Source organism: Phaethon aethereus, assembly GCF_964289735.1.
Source record: "Phaethon aethereus genome assembly, chromosome: W".
In the NCBI taxonomy this organism is placed as follows: domain Eukaryota; kingdom Metazoa; phylum Chordata; class Aves; order Phaethontiformes; family Phaethontidae; genus Phaethon; species Phaethon aethereus.
Genome location: NC_138581.1, coordinates 36,211,845 through 36,229,683, shown reverse-complemented (window position 1 = coordinate 36,229,683; position 17,839 = coordinate 36,211,845). Strand labels below are relative to the sequence as shown.

At 43.0% G+C, this 17,839-nt stretch overlaps 1 protein-coding gene across 3 annotated transcripts in view; it reads left to right on the top strand.

Moving 5' to 3' along the window:
* The window catches only part of LOC309415089 (chromodomain-helicase-DNA-binding protein 1-like), a gene marked incomplete at both ends in the record, with an annotated part of 120,056 nt that extends 104,295 nt beyond the window's left edge, over nucleotides 1-15,761 (top strand). For all 3 annotated transcript variants that reach the window (XM_082012504.1, XM_082012505.1, XM_082012503.1), the window contains 5 exons: nucleotides 7,671-7,849; nucleotides 13,738-13,834; nucleotides 14,043-14,100; nucleotides 15,020-15,230; nucleotides 15,416-15,761. In XM_082012504.1, the coding sequence (XP_081868630.1) occupies nucleotides 7,671-7,849; nucleotides 13,738-13,834; nucleotides 14,043-14,100; nucleotides 15,020-15,230; nucleotides 15,416-15,761 (891 nt within the window). The remainder of the gene's footprint in view (nucleotides 1-7,670; nucleotides 7,850-13,737; nucleotides 13,835-14,042; nucleotides 14,101-15,019; nucleotides 15,231-15,415) is intronic.
* Nucleotides 15,762-17,839: the final 2,078 nt, after the last annotated feature.

Genomic DNA, 17,839 nt, shown 5'->3' with positions numbered 1-17,839 from the left:
AACAATTATTTTAAAATACCATCCCCACGACAGGCACTGTGGCTACTCCAATGCCTGCGATGGGTACTGTGGCCACTCAAACCTTGGCAACAGGCACTGTGGCTACTCAAACCCTGGTGAGAGACACTGCAGATGAACCAGAGAACCAACTCATGCCAGTATCAGTTGCCCCTATACACAAGAAGAAATGGACACGAAAGTCAGCTCGTTTAGTAAAGGATGATGAAGAAAGGCCATCTTCATCAGGAACAGGAGGAGGAAGAGGCAGAACCAGAGAAAACCACCTGATCCCTGTCCCTGAGTGAGCTGCAAGATATGCGAAAAGACTTCAGCCGTCGTCCAGGCGAGCACATTGTCACCTGGCTGCTCCAATACTGGGATAACAGGACCAGTAGCCAGGAATTAGAGGGTAGGGAGGCCAAGCAGCTGGAGTCCCTGTCTAGGGAAGGGGGCATCGACAAAGTGATTAGAAAAGGGGCACAAGCCCTCAGCCTCTGGAGGCAACTCCTGTCAGGTGTGAAGGAAAGGTATCCCTTTAAGGAAGATGTTCTATGACGCCCAGGAAAGTGGACCACCATGGAGAGAGGTATCCAGTACTTGAGGGAATTAGCCGTGGTGGAGGTGATTTATAACAACCCAGACAACACAGATCCAGATGAAGTCCAGTGCACACGACCCATGTGGCAGAAGCTTGTACAGAGCGCACCATCATCGTATGCCAATTCATCGGCAATAATGACCTGGAAAGACGAAGAGGGACCAATGGTGATTGAATTGGTTGACCAACTCCAGCAATACGAAGAAAATCTCTCCTCCTCCCTAGGGGCCTGCATCTTGGCTGTGGAGAAACTGTCCCGGGAGTTCCAGTGATTCAAAGAGAATATGGTCTACTCCCCACCTCTATGGACCAGTACCTCAGCTGTTAGGAGTAACTGTTCCTCTGCTCAAGGGAGAGGATATAGGGGGTACACACCTCAGGTCACCCTGTGGTTTTATCTGTGTGACCACAGAGAGGACATGAGCAAGAGGGATGGAAAATCTACCTCGACCCTAGAGGCACAGGTACATGAGTTGCAAGGAGAAACAATCACAAAAGGGAGTTCTTCCAAGAAAATTGCTGCTCCAGTCTCCAGTGAGTAGTTACCCAGACAGAGTAGAAGGGCTGGTCTGACTTAAGATCTTAATAGAGGGACTTCTGATTTGTATCTACAAGAAGTGAGTAACGGATACTTTGACCAGAATTAGAGGGGCCCTGCCTCCAGCCAGGTGGAGGAGAGGGATAACAGAGTTTATTGGACTGTGTGGATTCGATGGCCTGGCACGTCAGGCCCACAGGAGTATAAGGCTCTAGTGGACACCGGTGCACAGTGTACCCTAACGCCATCAAGCCATATAGGGGCAGAACCCATCTGTATTTCTGGAGTGACAGGGGGATCCCAACAGCTGACTGTATTGAAGGCCGAAGTGAGCCTAACTGGGAATGAGTGGCAGAAGCACCCCCTTGTGACTGGCCCAGAGGCTCCGTGCATCCTGGGCATAGACTGCCTCAGGAGAGGGTATTTCAAGGACCCAAAAGGGTACCGGTGGGCTTTTGGTATAGCTGCCTTGGAGACGGAGGAAATTAAACAGCTGTCCACCTTGCCTGGTCTCTCAGAGTACCCTTCTGTTGTGGGGCTGCTGAGGGTCAAAGAACAACAGGTGCTGATCACTGCCACAGTGGTGCACCAGCGGCACTATCACGCCAACCGAGACTCCCTGATTCCCATCCATAAGCTGATTCGATGACTGGAGAGTCAAGCCCTTTAACAGTCCTATATGGCCATTGTGAAAGTCTAATGGAGAGTGGAGACTGACAGTAGACTATCGTGGCCTGAATGAAGTCACGCCGCCACTGAGCGCTGCCATGCCGGACATGCTGGAACTTCAATATGAACTGGAGTCAAAGGCAGCCAAGTGGTACGCCACCATTGATATTGCTAACGCGTTTTTCTCGATCCCTTTGGCGGCAGAATGCAGGCCACAGTTTGCTTTCACTTGGAGGGGTGTCCAATACACCTGGAATCGACTGCCCCAGGGGTGGAAACACAGCCCTACCATTTGCCATGGGCTGATACAAACTGCACTGGAACAGGGTGAAGCTCCGGGACACCTGCAGGGCATCACAGCAGAAAATGTCTTTGAGAAAGGGAAGAAAATAATTCAAATCCTTCTGAAAGCTGGTTTTGCCATAAAACAAAGTAAGGTCAAGGGACCTGCACAGGAGATCCAGTTTTTAGGAATAAAATGGCAAGATGGATGCCGTCAGATCCCAATGGATGTGATCAACAAAGTAAAAGATATGTCTCCACCAACTAGCAAAAAGGAAAAACAAGCTTTCATAGACATTGTGGGTTTTTTGAGAATGCATTTTCCAGGTTACAGTCTGATCATAAGCCCTCTCTCTCAAGTAACCCAGAAGAAGGATTTTAAATGGGGCCCTGAGCAACGACAAGCCTTCGAACAAATTAAACAGGAGATAGTTCATGCAGTAGCCCTTGGGCCAGTCCGGGCAGGACAAGATGTTAAACATGTGCTCTACACGGCAGCCGGGGAGAATGGCCCTCCCTGGAGCCTCTGGCAGAAAGCACCAGGAGAGACCCGAGGTCAGCCCCTAGGGTTTTGGAGTCAGGGATACAGAAGATCCAAGGCCTGCTATACTCCAACTGAAAAAGAAACATTGGTAGCATATGAAGGGGTTCAAGCTGCTTTGGAAATGGTTGGCACTGAAGCACAGCTCCTCCTGGCACCCCGACTGCCGGTGCTGGGCTGGATGTTCAAAGGGAGGGTCCCCTCTACACATCATGCAACTGATACTACGTGGAGTAAGTGGGTCGCACTGATCGCACGGCAGGCTCGAATAGGAAACCCCAATCACCCAGGAATCTTGGAAGTGATCATGGACTGGCCAGAAGGCAAAGATTTCAGAATATTGACAGAGGAGGTGGCACGTGCTCAAGATGCCCCACCATATAATAAACTACCAGAAAATGAAAAGCAATATGCCCTGTTTACTGATGGGTCCTGTCGTATTGTAGGCAAACATCAAAGGTGGAAAGCTGCTGTATGGAGTCCTATACGACGAGTCGCAGAAGCTGCTGAAGGACAAGGTGAGTCAAGTCAGTTTGCAGAGGTGAAAGCCATCCAGCTGGCTTTAGATATTGCTGAACGAGAAAAATGGCCAATACTCTATACTGACTCATGGATGGTGGCAAATGCTCTGTGGGGGTGGTTACAGCAATGGAAGCAGAGCAACTGGCAGTGCAGAGGCAAACCCATCTGGGCTGCCACACTGTGGCAAGATATTGCTGCCCGACTAGAGAACCCGGTTGTAAAAATACGTCACGCTCACGTACCCAAGAGTCGGGCCACTGAAGAACATCAAAACAACCATCAGGTGGATCAGGCTGCTAAGACTGAATTGGCTCAGGTGGATCTGGACTGGCAACAAAAGTATGAGTTATTTTTAGCTCGGTGGGCCCGTGACACCTCAGGCCATCAGGGAAGAGATGCAACGTATAGATGGGCTTGTGATCAAGGGGTAGACTTGACCATGGACGCTATTGCACAGGTTATCCATGAATGTGAAATGTGCGCTGCGATCAAGCGAGCCAAGGGTTTAAAGCCTCTCTGGTATGGAGGACGATGGCTGAAATATTAACATGGGGTGGCCTGGCAGAGAGATTATATCACACTCCCATAAACCTGCCAAGGCAAGTGCCACATGCTCACAGTGGTGGAAGCAACCACTGTATAGCTGGAAACTTATCCTATTCCCCATGCCACTGCCTGGAACACTATCCTGGGCCTTGAAAAGCAAGTCTTATGGTGACGTGGCACCCCAGAAAGAATTGAGTCAGACAATGGGACTCATTTCCTAAACAACCTCATAGACACCTGGGCCAAAGAGCACGGCATTGAGTGGGTGTATCACATCCCCTATCATGCACCAGCTTCCGGAAAAATTGAACGATACAACGGACTGTTAAAGACTACCCTGAGAGCAATGGGTGATGGGACCTTCAAACACTGGGATAAACATTTAGTAAAGGCCACCTGGTTAGTCAACACTAGGGGCTCTGCCAATCCGTCTGGCCCTGCCCGATCAAAACTCTTACATACTGTAGAAGGTGATAAAGTCCCTGTAGTGCACATAAAATTATGCTGGGGCAGACAGTCTGGGTTATTCCTGCCTCAGGCAAAGGCAAATCCATTCGTGGGATTGCCTTTGCCAAGGGACCTGGGTGCACTTGGTGGATAATCACAGAATCACAGAATCACTAGGTTGGAAAGGACCTTTAAGATCATCAAGTCCAACCATTAATCCAGCGCCACCATGTCCCCTAAACCATGTCCTGAAGCGCCACATCCACATGGTTTTTGAACACTTCCAGAGATGGCGACTCCACCACCTCCCTGGGCAGCCTGTTCCAATGCCTGACCACCCTCTCAGTGAAGAAATTTTTCCTAATATCCAATCTAAACCTCCCCTGGCGCAACTTGAGGCCATTTCCTCTCGTCCTATCACTAGTTACTTGGGAGAAGAGACCAACACCCTCATCGCCACAACCCCCTTTCAGGTAGTTGTAGAGAGCGATAAGGTCTCCCCTCAGCCTCCTCTTCTCCAGACTAAACAACCCCAGTTCCCTCAGCCGCTCCTCATAAGACTTGTGCTCCAGACCCCTCACCAGCTTTGTTGCCCTTCTCTGGACAGGCTCCAGCACCTCAACATCCTTCTTGTAGTGAGGGGCCCAAAACTGAACACAGGATTCAAGGTGCGGCCTCACCAGTGCCGAGTACAGGGGCACAATCACTTCCCTACTCCTGCTGGCCACACTATTCCTGATACAGGCCAGGACGCTGTTGGCCTTCTTGGCCACCTGGGCACACTGCCGGCTCATGTTCAGCCGGCTGTCAACCAGCACCCCCAGGTCCTTTTCCGCCGGGCAGCTCTCTAGCCACTCCTCCCCAAGCCTGTAGCGTTGCATGGGGTTGTTGTGGCCGAAGTGCAGGACCCTGCACTTGGCCTTATTAAACCTCATACAGTTGACTTCTGCCCATTGATCCAGCCTGTCCAGATCCCTCTGCAGAGCCCTCCTACCCTCCAGCAGATCAACACTCCCACCCAGCTTGGTGTCATCTGCAAACTTACTGAGGGAGCACTCAATTCCCTCATCCAGATAGATCATCAATAAAGATATGTGGAAGGATGGGGAAGTCCGATGTGTACCTCAAGGGGATTTGATTTTGGGTGAGAATAGCCAATAAATTAAATTGCATGATGTTGACTGCTATATAACATTGTATGTCATCATTTCTATGGTGGCTATATGTCATATCAATGGTATTACAGTAAAAAACCCAGATTAATTAAGAACGAACTTTGATGAAAACCAAGCAAAGCACAGAGATAATGGAACCAGAACTGGCTTCAGCATGCAACAATCCAACCACCACACACCATCTCTCCTGCCTTGAAGGACTGTTATGACAGATGGAGCCCAAAGTCATGGACTAAATGAATTCAATGGACATGTTATAGGGATGTCCCATAGACTAAGGGAATGATATCTGTGTGCGTGTATATATATCAAAAGACTGGAGAAGTGGTGGTGATTAATTGAATGTATTGGATAGGGTAGGACCTGGGCATGACGTAGATGGTATAGAATAAGGGGTGGATATTGTCCTGGTTTCGGCTGGGATAGAGTTAATTTTCTTACTAGTAGCTGGTACAGTGCTGTGTTTTAGATTTATTATGAGGATAACAATGTGGATGTCAATAACACACTGATGTTTTAGTTGTTGCTAAGTAGTGTTTACACTAGTCAAGGATTTTTCAGCTTCTCATGGCCTGCCGGCAAGAAGCTGGGAGCGGGCACAGCCAGGGCAGCTAACCCAAACTAACCAAAGGGATATTCCATACTATATGACGTCATGCTCAATGTATAAACTCTGGGGAGTTGGCCAGGGGCACTGCGGCTCAGGAACTAGCTGTGCATCAGTCAGCAGATGGTGAGCAATCATCACTTGTTTTGTGTATTCTTTAATTATTATTGTTTTTGTTATTGTTATTATTTTATTCCCTTCCTTTTCTGTCCTATTAAACTGTCTTTAACTCAACCCACAAGTTTTACTTTTTTTTTTTTCCAATTTGTGTTCCCCATCCCGCTAGGGAGGGGGAGGAGTGAGCGAGCGGCTGTGTGGTGCTTAGTTGCCATCTGGGGTTAAACCACAACACATGCTCTGCCAGCGGGGAGGTGCACAAGAAGCTGGGAGGGTGCATAGCCAGGACAGCTGACCCAGACTGGCCAAAAGGATACCCCCCACCATATAACATCATGCTCAGTATATAAAACTGGAGTTGGCCAGGGGGTGGGTATCGCTGCTCAGGGACGGGCTATCGATCACCATGTGGTGAGCAATTGTTGCATTGTGCATCACTTGTTTTTGTATATTCCTTTATTATTGTTGTTGTTGTTGTTGTTATTGTTATTATTTCCTCTTCTTTTGCTGTTCTATTAAACTGTGTTTATCTCAACCCATGAGGTTTTTTTTCCGAGTCTCTCCCCCATCCCACCTTGGGGGGTGAGGTGAGTGAGTGGCTGCATGGTGCTTAATTGCTGGCTGGGGCTAAACCATGAAACCTCATTTCCTTAGTGGGAGCAATTCTAGGTTGGGTTTGAGTATAGAACATTTTTTTGGCCAGGCCCTCTGTTCTGGAAGGCATACTCATCATTATGCCATGGTCAGATGCAATGTAATTAGCATTTTTGCCTTTTCAAATGGAAATTACTGCTGTGGGTTTTTGAGGCTAACTCATTTGACTTCTTGTCTACCTTGTGACAGGTAAAAATATGCATTTCATCTGTCTACCTTGCCATTGTAATTGAATAGTATTTCCAAGCAAGTGTCTATAATTTAAAACATGCTAACTGGTTTATCTGCATTTACTATTAACACATTTGAATTAGTGTGAAAATTCAAGAATGCACATATGAAATGTATCTATGGGTACATCTGTGTTGTCATCACTGTTACTAATTTAGGCACACCTAAACTAGCTTTATCCTAGATAGTTCAGTTTCTGTCAATATCTGCATAGAACTCAGGCTTAAAAACTGCTCGGAGAAGGAATGCTAATCCTCTGTTGAATGCCAAGTTTAATTTTTGCAGAAAGTATCTACTTAAAATATATTAAACATTCTCATACTTAATCTTGACACTGAGTTTGTATAGCTTTCAAGGTCCTAAAAAGTAAAATAGATCTTGTCCTATATACTTGTGCTGAAAGTTAAACCCATGATTGTAAAACCTAGTTATAATTATTCCTTTCCCTCAGAAAATCTTTTATATTAAATTAGTGCTTATTTATATCTTTAATATTTGTTACATACAATCTAATGCTTTCATATAGGAGTAAATTTTCAACTGGATTTAAAATACTACTTTTTCCAAATGAAACCTTATATTAAAACTAAAAGAGCTGTGAGCAAAACTTGTTTTTCATTTGGCTTACAACAGTACTGTCTTTGCCTATATAAATAGCACATTAAGGGTGGGTCATGTTTTACAATTTTTATTATCTTTTTATTTTCCTTTCAATTGATGTCTTCCTTTTTTACATTTTATAGTGCAAAGAAAGAATGAGGCCTGTCAAAGCAGCATTGAAACAACTGGATAGACCAGAGAAAGGCCTTTCTGAAAGGGAACAGCTGGAGCATACTAGACAGTGCCTGATCAAAATTGGGGACCACATTACTGAATGTCTAAAGGAGTACACAAATCCTGAACAAATTAAACAGTGGAGAAAGTAAGTTATTCTGCATGATTTTTCTTGAAAAAGGAAAATCCATAATAGCTTCTATTAAGCAGATTAGTTTTTAATTATTTCTCTTGTTTCTTATTCTCCCTTTCTTGTATTTTTCTGCTGTATTAAATAAGGACTTGATTTTGATTATAAATAGCTCCAGCTTTTAATGGATTCACTTTTTCATATTTGCATAGCAATGCATTTTGTCCAGTAGGTGGAGTCACCTTACTTCTTAAAAACAAAAGCAAACAGAAAGTAACTGTATTTAGAGTATATTTAATGTTTAGTGGAAAAGAGTTCTTACCATTAAAGAATTTGGCTTTTTCAACTTTGAAGGTTTGGTTTTTTTTATTCATGCTAAAAATAGGCTGTTATAAATTTGTGTGTTGAAGTTTGAATGATTTTGAGTTGCAAAATCCTTTATTGTTTTTAAAAATATACTCTAAAATGAAATCAGATATTAACTATGACTTTATAAAAAACATTTATCATAACATACTCAGGGGTGTATTTCAAAATGAAAGAAGAGTTTTAAGTGTTCTTATGCATCTGTGAGGTGATAACTTCGGAAAAAATAAGAAAAATGTTGGTTTATAAACTTGTTATATTTTGTTGCTAAGTTCTTAATACAATTTGAGTTAGTTTTATCATAATGTGCACTTTAATCCTTTATGGTTGCAAATCTATCCTGCACTTCCATATACGACACTCAGTCAAGTGTTTCATTTCCTTGCAGACTGTTGTTAACGTAGAATATTTCTGCTGTTTGTACTTGCTTTACTTCAAAATATTAGGGTGAACTGAAATACAAAAACAATATCCATGTCTTAAAGACACCTTGGTAAATGTTATATTTCTTTCAGTGGAAATTCATAGTAGAGCTACTATAATATTAATTCATAATAATGCTACAGTACCATACATAGATTATTAAAATATGTATTTCATCTGTCTTTAAAAAGACATAGAATTCAGTAAAGGTATTCATTCTATATTTCTTATACAGATGTCATTGGACACACCATTGGCTGGCTGCATCTACTTTCGCAAACCTCTAGGCCAAAACTATAATGTTTAAAACATCACAGTGAAAGAGCGGATAGATGCTTCTTGAGCCTACATACTTGAGATGTTTCTGAACTAAACACTAATTAGAACAGTAGTATTCTGTAGTCTTTTAAGCACTCCACCTGTAAACTTCGCTAAAAGAATTCTAGACTTCAGTTCTGATGTCTGTGATTGTAGAAGCAAATGTTGTCTTTAAGGTTTTGGCTTCTTGACACCAGAAGAGTTGATTTGTTTTCCTTTCTTCTTTCATAGCATAGATTAGGATCAAAGTTTTTGCCATGCTACTTCCATCCTCTTTCAGATTTCTCATTTGGTTTCAAAAGCTTTGACCAGGCTTTGGAATTATGTGGAAAAATCTTGTCCCTGATACCTGTAGGAAATGAGGCGTGTAGGTCAAATTTCTTACACTGCAAGAAATTTCAAGTTTGGAAGAATCTTTACCGAGTAGTAAATACTTAAGTTTTCTGACATATTTCAAACAATCTTTCAGAAGACTTGCACAGCAAATGGAAAACTACTTTTTTATGCAATTGCACAAATCAATTCTATTAACAGAATTACCATTAATACTACTTTTCATGCACTTCGCATTCTGCAGTCATTATGATAAATATTACAAAATGACATCTTATTAAAGGAATTTGTCATGGTTTAGCCTCAGCTGGCGACTAAGCCCCACGCAGCCACTCGCTCACTCCCCCATGGTGGGATGGGGGAGAGAATCGGAAGAGTAAAAGTGAGGAAATTCATGGTTTGAGATAAGGACAGTTTAATAAGTAAAACAAAAGCCGCACACGCAAGCAAAGCAAAACAAGGAATTCATTCACCACTCCCCATGGGCAGGGAGTTCAGCCGTCTCCAGGGAAGCAGGGCTCCATCACGCGTAATAGTTTCATGGGAAGGCAGACGCCATAACTCTGAACGTCCCTCCACCCCCTTCCTTCTTCTTCGTCCCAGCTTTATATACTGAGCATGACGTTATATGGTATGGAATATCTCTCTGGCCAGCCTGGGTCAGCTGTCCTGGCTGTGTCCCCTCCCAGCTTCCTGTGCACCCCCAGCCTTCTTGCTAGCAGGCCAGCACGAGAAGCTGGACTGTCCTTGAGTACTTAGCAACAACTCAAAACCTCAGCACTTTATCAACATTTTCTCATCCCAAATCCAAAACACAGCCTCACACTAGCTTCTGTCAAGAAAAATAACTCTACCTTGGCTGAAACCAGGACATTATCCACTCCTTATTCCATACCATTTACGTTATGCTCAGGTACCACACTATCCAACACAACCTCATTAACCACCACCCCCTTTCCCATCCTTTAATATAATACACAGATTATTGTCCCCTTAGTCCATAGACCTCCCTCCAAAATGTCCCTGAAATGTCCATTGAGTTCATTTAGTCCATGACTTTCGGCTCCATCCCTTATGGTGGTCACTCAGGACAGGCAAGGTGGGGTGTTGCATGGAGTTACTGGGCACCAAAGCCAGCTCAGGTCAGGTCACTGCCGCACTGGCACTGCTTCTTGTAAGGCTTGTCCTCCATTGGTTCAGGTGGTTCCTGCTATAGTAATTCCTATAACATGCAACTCAAATCATGGGTTACAACAATTTAAAGGTATTTCCATTACAGTCTCCACCCCTGGGCCCTTTAGACTGGACCATAGGGTTTAACATTGCAATGAACTCCTCCCCTTGCCCCTGCTCCGGCTTGGACTTATCCACAGACTGCAGTCCCTTCCATGAGCCACAGTCTCTCCAGAGGTATATCTGCTGCAGTATAGACTTATCTACAGTTGCAGTCACTTCGAGGTGCACCTGCTCCAAAACGACCGCCTCCATGGACCACAATACCTCCAGAGATAAATCTGCTCCAGCGTGGCCTTACCCATAGTTCCAGTCCCTCCAGGAATGTACCTGCACTGTCGAGGGCTTCTCCATGGCCACACACTTTGAGGTGCTCCAGCATGACCTCATGCACAACCACTAATGCTTCAAGGTGTACCTGCTGCAACGTGGATTTATCCACAGCCACAGACGCTTCGAGATGTACCTTCTCCAGCGTGGACTTATCCTTGTACCACAATCCCATCAGAGGTATACCTGCTGTGGCACAGACATAAACATGGCCACAGATGCTTCGAGATATACCTGCTCTGGCATGGGCTTATGCACGGCCACAGACGCTTCGGGATGTCCTGCTCCCACATGGACTCATCCACAGGTCACAGTCCCTCCGACTCGAGTTCACAGTGGAGTTCCAGCCTGTCCAGTACAGCAGGACAGAAAAAACAGCGATGTCCCGGCCATCTGCCAGCCCAGGCGCATCGCTATTGCTGTTATCAAAATCTTCCCAGGCACAGCAGGGTCAGACGATAAGCAGTACAGCAGCACGGCAGCAGTGAAAGCAAAAAGCAGCCACTAACGAGCACTAGACTCTAATATACACAAGGAAAGCAAACCCATGGCAAGCACAGGGGCCTGGCAATTAATAGCTAAACAGCAATAACAGCTATAAATTCTATCATCTAGCACATTCCAATCAAACTTGTCATTATCTCAAACCCTTTGTGCCCCACGTTGGGCGCCAAAAAGGACTGTCGTGGTTTAGCCCCAGCCGGCGACTAAGCCCCACGCAGCCGCTCGCTCACTCCCCCACGGTGGGACGGGGGAGAGAATCGGAAGAGTAAAAGTGAGGAAATTCATGGTTTGAGATAAGTACAGTTTAATAAGTAAAGCAAAAGCCGCGCACGCAAGCAAAGCAAAACAAGGAATTCATTCACCACTCCCCATGGGCAGGGAGTTCAGCCATCTCCAGGGAAGCAGGGCTCCGTCACGCGTAATGGTTTCATGGGAAGGCAGACGCCATAACTCTGAACGTCCCTCCACCCCTTCCTTCTTCTTTGTCCCAGCTTTATATACTGAGCATGACGTTATATGGTATGGAATATCTCTCTGGCCAGCCTGGGTCAGCTGTCCTGGCTGTGTCCCCTCCCAGCTTCCCGTGCACCCCCAGCCTTCTTGCTAGCAGGCCAGCACGAGAAGCTGGACTGTCCTTGAGTACTTAGCAACAACTCAAAACCTCAGCACTTTATCAACATTTTCTCATCCCAAATCCAAAACACAGCCTCACACTAGCTTCTGTCAAGAAAAATAACTCTACCTTGGCTGAAACCAGGACATTATCCACCCCTTATTCCATACCATTTACGTTATGCTCAGGTACCACACTATCCAACACAACCTCATTAACCACCACCCCCCTTCCCATCCTTTAATATAATACACAGATTATTGTCCCCTTAGTCCATAGACCTCCCTCCAAAATGTCCCTGAAATGTCCACTGAGTTCATTTAGTCCATGACTTTGGGCTCCATCCCTTACGGTGGTCACTCAGGACAGGCGAGGTGGGGTGTTGCATGGAGTTACTGGGCACCAAAGCCAGCTCAGGTCAGGTCACTGCTGCACTTGCACTGCTTCTTGTAAGGCTTGTCCTCCATTGGTTCAGGCGGTTCCTGCTATAGTAATTCCTATAACATTCAACTCAAATCATGGGCTACAACAATTTAAAGGTATTTCCATTACAATCTCCACCCCTGGGCCCTTTAGACTGGACCATAGGGTTTAACATTGCAATGAACTCCTCCCCTTGCCCCTGCTCCGGCTTGGACTTATCCACAGACTGCAGTCCCTTCCATGAGCCACAGTCTCTCCAGAGGTATATCTGCTGCAGTATAGACTTATCTACAGTTGCAGTCACTTCGAGGTGCATCTGCTCCAAAACGACCGCCTCCATGGGCCACAATACCTCCAGAGATAAATCTGCTCCAGCGTGGCCTTACCCATAGTTCCAGTCCCTCCAGGAATATACCTGCACTATCGAGGGCTTCTCCATGGCCACACACTTTGAGGTGCTCCAGCATGACCTCATGCACAACCACTAATGCTTCAAGGTGTACCTGCTGCAACGTGGATTTATCCACAGCCACAGATGCTTCGAGATGTACCTTCTCCAGCATGGACTTATCCGTGTGCCACAATCCCATCAGAGGTATACCTGCTGTGGCACAGACATAACCATAGCCACAGATGCTTCAAGATACACCTGAGAGAATCAGAAGAGTAAAAGTGAGGAAATTCATGGTTTGAGATAAGGACAGTTTAATAAGTAAAGCAAAAGCCGCGCACGCAAGCAAAGCAAAACAAGGAATTCATTCACCACTCCCCATGGGCAGGGAGTTCAGCCATCTCCAGGGAAGCAGGGCTCCGTCACTCGTAATGGTTTCATGGGAAGACAGACGCCATAACTCCGAACGTCCCTCCACCCCTTCCTTCTTCTTCGTCCCAGCTTTATATACTGAGCATGACGTTATATGGTATGGAATGTCTCTCTGGCCAGCCTGGGTCAGCTGTCCTGGCTGTGTCCCCTCCCAGCTTCCTGTGCACCCCCAGCCTTCTTGTTAGCAGGCCAGCACGAGAAGCTGGACTGTCCTTGAGTACTTAGCAACAACTCAAAACCTCAGTACGTTATCAACATTTTCTCATCCCAAATCCAAAACACAGCCTCAGACTAGCTTCTGTGAAGAAAATTAACTCTACCCTGGCTGAAACCAGGACAGAATTAATTTCTCAAATGTTTGAAATACAGCTAAGTAATGTTTGCTGTGCAGCTAGGTAATATTCTGTGTAACAGACTTTACAATTATTTCAGTTTACTGAAGTGTTGTTGAAATAATTTCATTTAAGTCCATGTTCTGTTGTATGATACAATAGAAACTAATATATGGAAGAATTATAACCTCTCTCTCTTTTTCCTCAGAAACTTGTGGATTTTTGTCTCTAAGTTTACCGAATTTGATGCCAGAAAGTTGCACAAGCTGTATAAACACGCAATCAAAAAACGTCAAGAATCTCAAGTAATACTTTCAGACTCTCTGAATATACAATTATATATTCTAAGTTTTATAACTGTTTTATTAAGTAACAGTTGAGTACATGCAATACATTTGAAGCGTATGTTACTGTTCATAGTAAACTAGTCTGTTTTCTTAGGATATTTTCTGAAGAATTCAGATGCAACTTTGGGATTTATCAATGACAACTTTTGTACTTGTCTCTTTTTAGCAACCCAGTGACCAGAATATTAGCAGTAACGTGAATACACATGTAATTAGAAATCCAGGTAAGAAATCTTGAGCATATTATTGTGCTGGATATCTTAAATGACAGTATGTAAAATGAAATAAGCTTAAAATTGTCTCCTAGAACTCCCATACTGCTGGATATCATAGGGATAGGCTGACTTAGCGTAACTTCACTAGTTTGCTGATGAAATTCAACTGAGCACGGACTGAACTTGGTACTTACTGATTTTAGTATTTAGTATACACTTTTTTGTATTTAATTTTGAGGAGGGGGAGAGGCCAACTCAACACTTGTAAACTTCTTGGAGGCTCTATACCTGTTTGTAGCAGTTGTAATGTCACCATATCATAAGAAAGATATTCCCTGAAGTCATGGTTAGCAATCAGTTATATGGGATGTATTTTATTGTTAACTGTTTTTCTATGCCCCCACACTTGCCTTCTTGTAATACTTGGTTTTATATCATGTTATATAAAACCTTGAGTATGTTATCATCGGTTTAAAATGAGTATAATGTATTTTAGGAATACTACTATAAACGTTTCATTAACAAGGTGTACCTCTAAAACTGATGTTCATGCTAGGGATATCTCTCCTTAGAGAGGAACTTCCTACCATTCTGTTTAAAATTGCTCTACTGAAGGCACCTTGTCTCTACTCACTGCTCATTTGGACCGCACTGATCCTCTCCATTCGGTCTTTAAGGTGGAAAATTTTAGTTTCTCAGCCCTACATATCTACATTTCTAGCTTGCTTGCCTTCTGTTTACTTCTAAGGTTTCTCTCAGTTCACTCACATTAGTGTGTTTGTCTTTCAATTATTCAGATCTGGTTTCTGTCAAATTATAATGCCACTTTCACATTGTTTTAAATCTGACAGGTATAAGTGCTGTTTGAATTGAAGAAAAAAATGTATGTTGTATGAGACTTCCTTATAACCTCTGCTTTATTAAACAGATGTTGAAAAACTGAAAGAGAATACAAACCATGATGACAGTAGCAGGGACAGTTATTCTTCTGATAGACATTTGTCACAATACCATGATCATCATAAGGACAGGCATCAGAGAGATGCTTATAAGAAAAGTGACTCTAGGAAAAGGTCCTATTCAGCCTTCAGCAATGGAAAAGACCACAGAGACTGGGATCACTATAAACAAGACAGCAGGTAAATTGCCTCAGTAATTGTAAAATCTGTTAAGAATTCCCTTCCTGGTTTTGTAGTAAGCACCAAAGTACCTTTTCTGAGTTTCAAAATTGCAAAGTAATTTTTCTAATGCAGTTTTGTTGAATTGACATAACTGTAGTTCTTACTATGTGTTCAGTAATACTAATATAAGTAAATCTTTTCAGATACTATAGTGATAGTAAACATAGAAAGTTGGATGACCACAGGAGCAGAGGTCACAGGTCAAACCTGGAAGGAAGTTTAAAAGACAGTCGGCCTCATTCTGATCACCGTTCCCATTCAGACCACAGGATACATTCAGATCACCGTTCCACTACAGAGTACAGCCATCATAAATCTTCAAGAGATTATAGGTACCACTCAGATTGGCAAATGGACCACAGAGCTTCTGGTAGTGGCCCAAGGTCGCCAATAGATCAGAGATCTCCTTTAGGACACAGATCTCCATTTGAACACTCATCAGATCACAAAAGTACACCTGAACATACATGGAGTAGCCGGAAAACATAACAAAGACTGACACTTTCTGGACCTTCTTTTAGCCATATACAGTAAGCTAACACAGTAATTGCCTTATGTGACTTGAAAGATATGGACTGGATATTCTGTCAGTAGCAGTATTGTTACTTCTTTCCAGGATGCAAGGTCTATTATCCCAACAATAGAAAAATATTTTTGTATTTAAAGTTTATGCTGCACTGTGCTGCAAATGTTGTGGCACTCTCCCCCCCTCCCTCCCCCCCCACTTTAAGAAATGGAAAATGTTTACTTTTACAGGGACCTCAACACTGCCCCATACAGACTGGATCTCATAAAACTGTTTTTAGGCTGAATACAGTTTAAATTATGTTTCCAAATGAATTTTTAAACACTGACCTGTGATCATGTTTCAGGAAGGAATGAGGAGTTTGTTTTGTTTTCTTAGTAAAGAATTCTCAAGGACTTTTGTTCACTTTCCAAAGCTATTTGTTTACATTTTACACTGCAAACACCTTGCCGCTTTTCATCACAAGCTTGAATATTTAAGTTCTGTACCTATAACTGTAAAATAGCCAGGATTTCTCCTGTTTGTGTTCAGTTGTAATAACACCTTTTTACAAAATAAAATAAATGGCTGAAAATTATTGCAAACAAATTAAATGATCTTTCTTTTTTTTTTTTTTTGCTTGTTCCTTTCCCCACCAACTCAGGCCTTGTCACAAATATGAAACAAAGTCAGTATACTAACACTTTTTAATAAAATATCTTTATGAAATCACTGTTCAGAATGCAAAAATGGGGAAAGGGAACATTTTTATTCCATTTAGTGCCCCCTTTTTATTGGATGCTTCAGATACATGTTTTGTTATTGTTTTTCTATTAAACTGTCAATATTGTGATTTGTTATAGGTGTGTAACACCTTCCCTAATGAAATGGTGGGAAATATTCAGATAAACTGTGATCTGGAAAGTTTTTTCCAGTCCATTGGTTTTAAAGAAGGAGTGTTCAATATCCGAACACTTCTGAATCCAAATCAGCCAGAATTTATTGGAAATATATTTGTTTGCTCTCTTAAAATGGGCAATAATGTCAAATGTGCTATGCAGACAGTTAATATTTTAGATTTGAATGGCTTTCTATTAATAGAATTATTACAATGCACACTGATTGTACATAGATAACTTCTGACAAATTCATTTTAAAAGGATATATGGGCTCTTGTTTTCTGCTGGTATTTTTCTATAGCATACCTTTCTCATTTAACCATAAAAATATTAAACTGTAAGTACTAAATTTTAATATACAACATAATTAGGGAAGATAAATGTCTACCCTGGCATCATGTGGTTGGAGCTAATATGTTGCTCCAATTTTTCTCATCTTGCAATATGTTGAGCATTTTTTTCCATTTAACCAGGTTTACATGAAAGCATTAAAATTGAACCAAAACCTCTTCAGAGTACCTGTCATGATCTCACTGTAGGCACAGCTGATGCATATTCTAAGTTAATATCATTTAGCCAATTACATTTAAGCTAATTTTATGTAGGCTGCAACTCAGATAATTAATGCTTCTTCATTTCTTAGCTCTTCATCTTCCCAGGGTTGGGAGGGTTTTGAACTCTGCTTTTGAGCTTAATTGCTGAAGCAGTGTCTAGCTAGTGGTTCCTAGTAAGGTTGTGCATGTGTGCTATGCATCTTCCTCTTCCAATGGTGAAAATCTAGAAGTTGGAGCATCCACAACCACTGTCTAGTTCTTACAGTTTGGATAGTGAGCTGGAATTTTGGATACGCTATGATAACACATCAATAGAACAGTCCCACTAAGTCTGCTTCACCATCAGTGTAGCTATATTAGCATAGCATTGTGGCTGATCAGGTCTATGTAACATGATTAATCTGCATCCACTTTTGTCAAAGGCATCTTGGGTCTTTCAGAGATAAGCAAAACAGAATGTACTTGGTGGCTTTGGTTAGAACCTTTGCTAACTAGTATATTTAGGTTGTGTTAACTTTATTCATATTATAGCTGTTTAAGACTTAACTGAATGCAGAGGGGATTGAAGTTTGATGGTAGAGGTATTCTCCATGGCTTATGAGATTGACT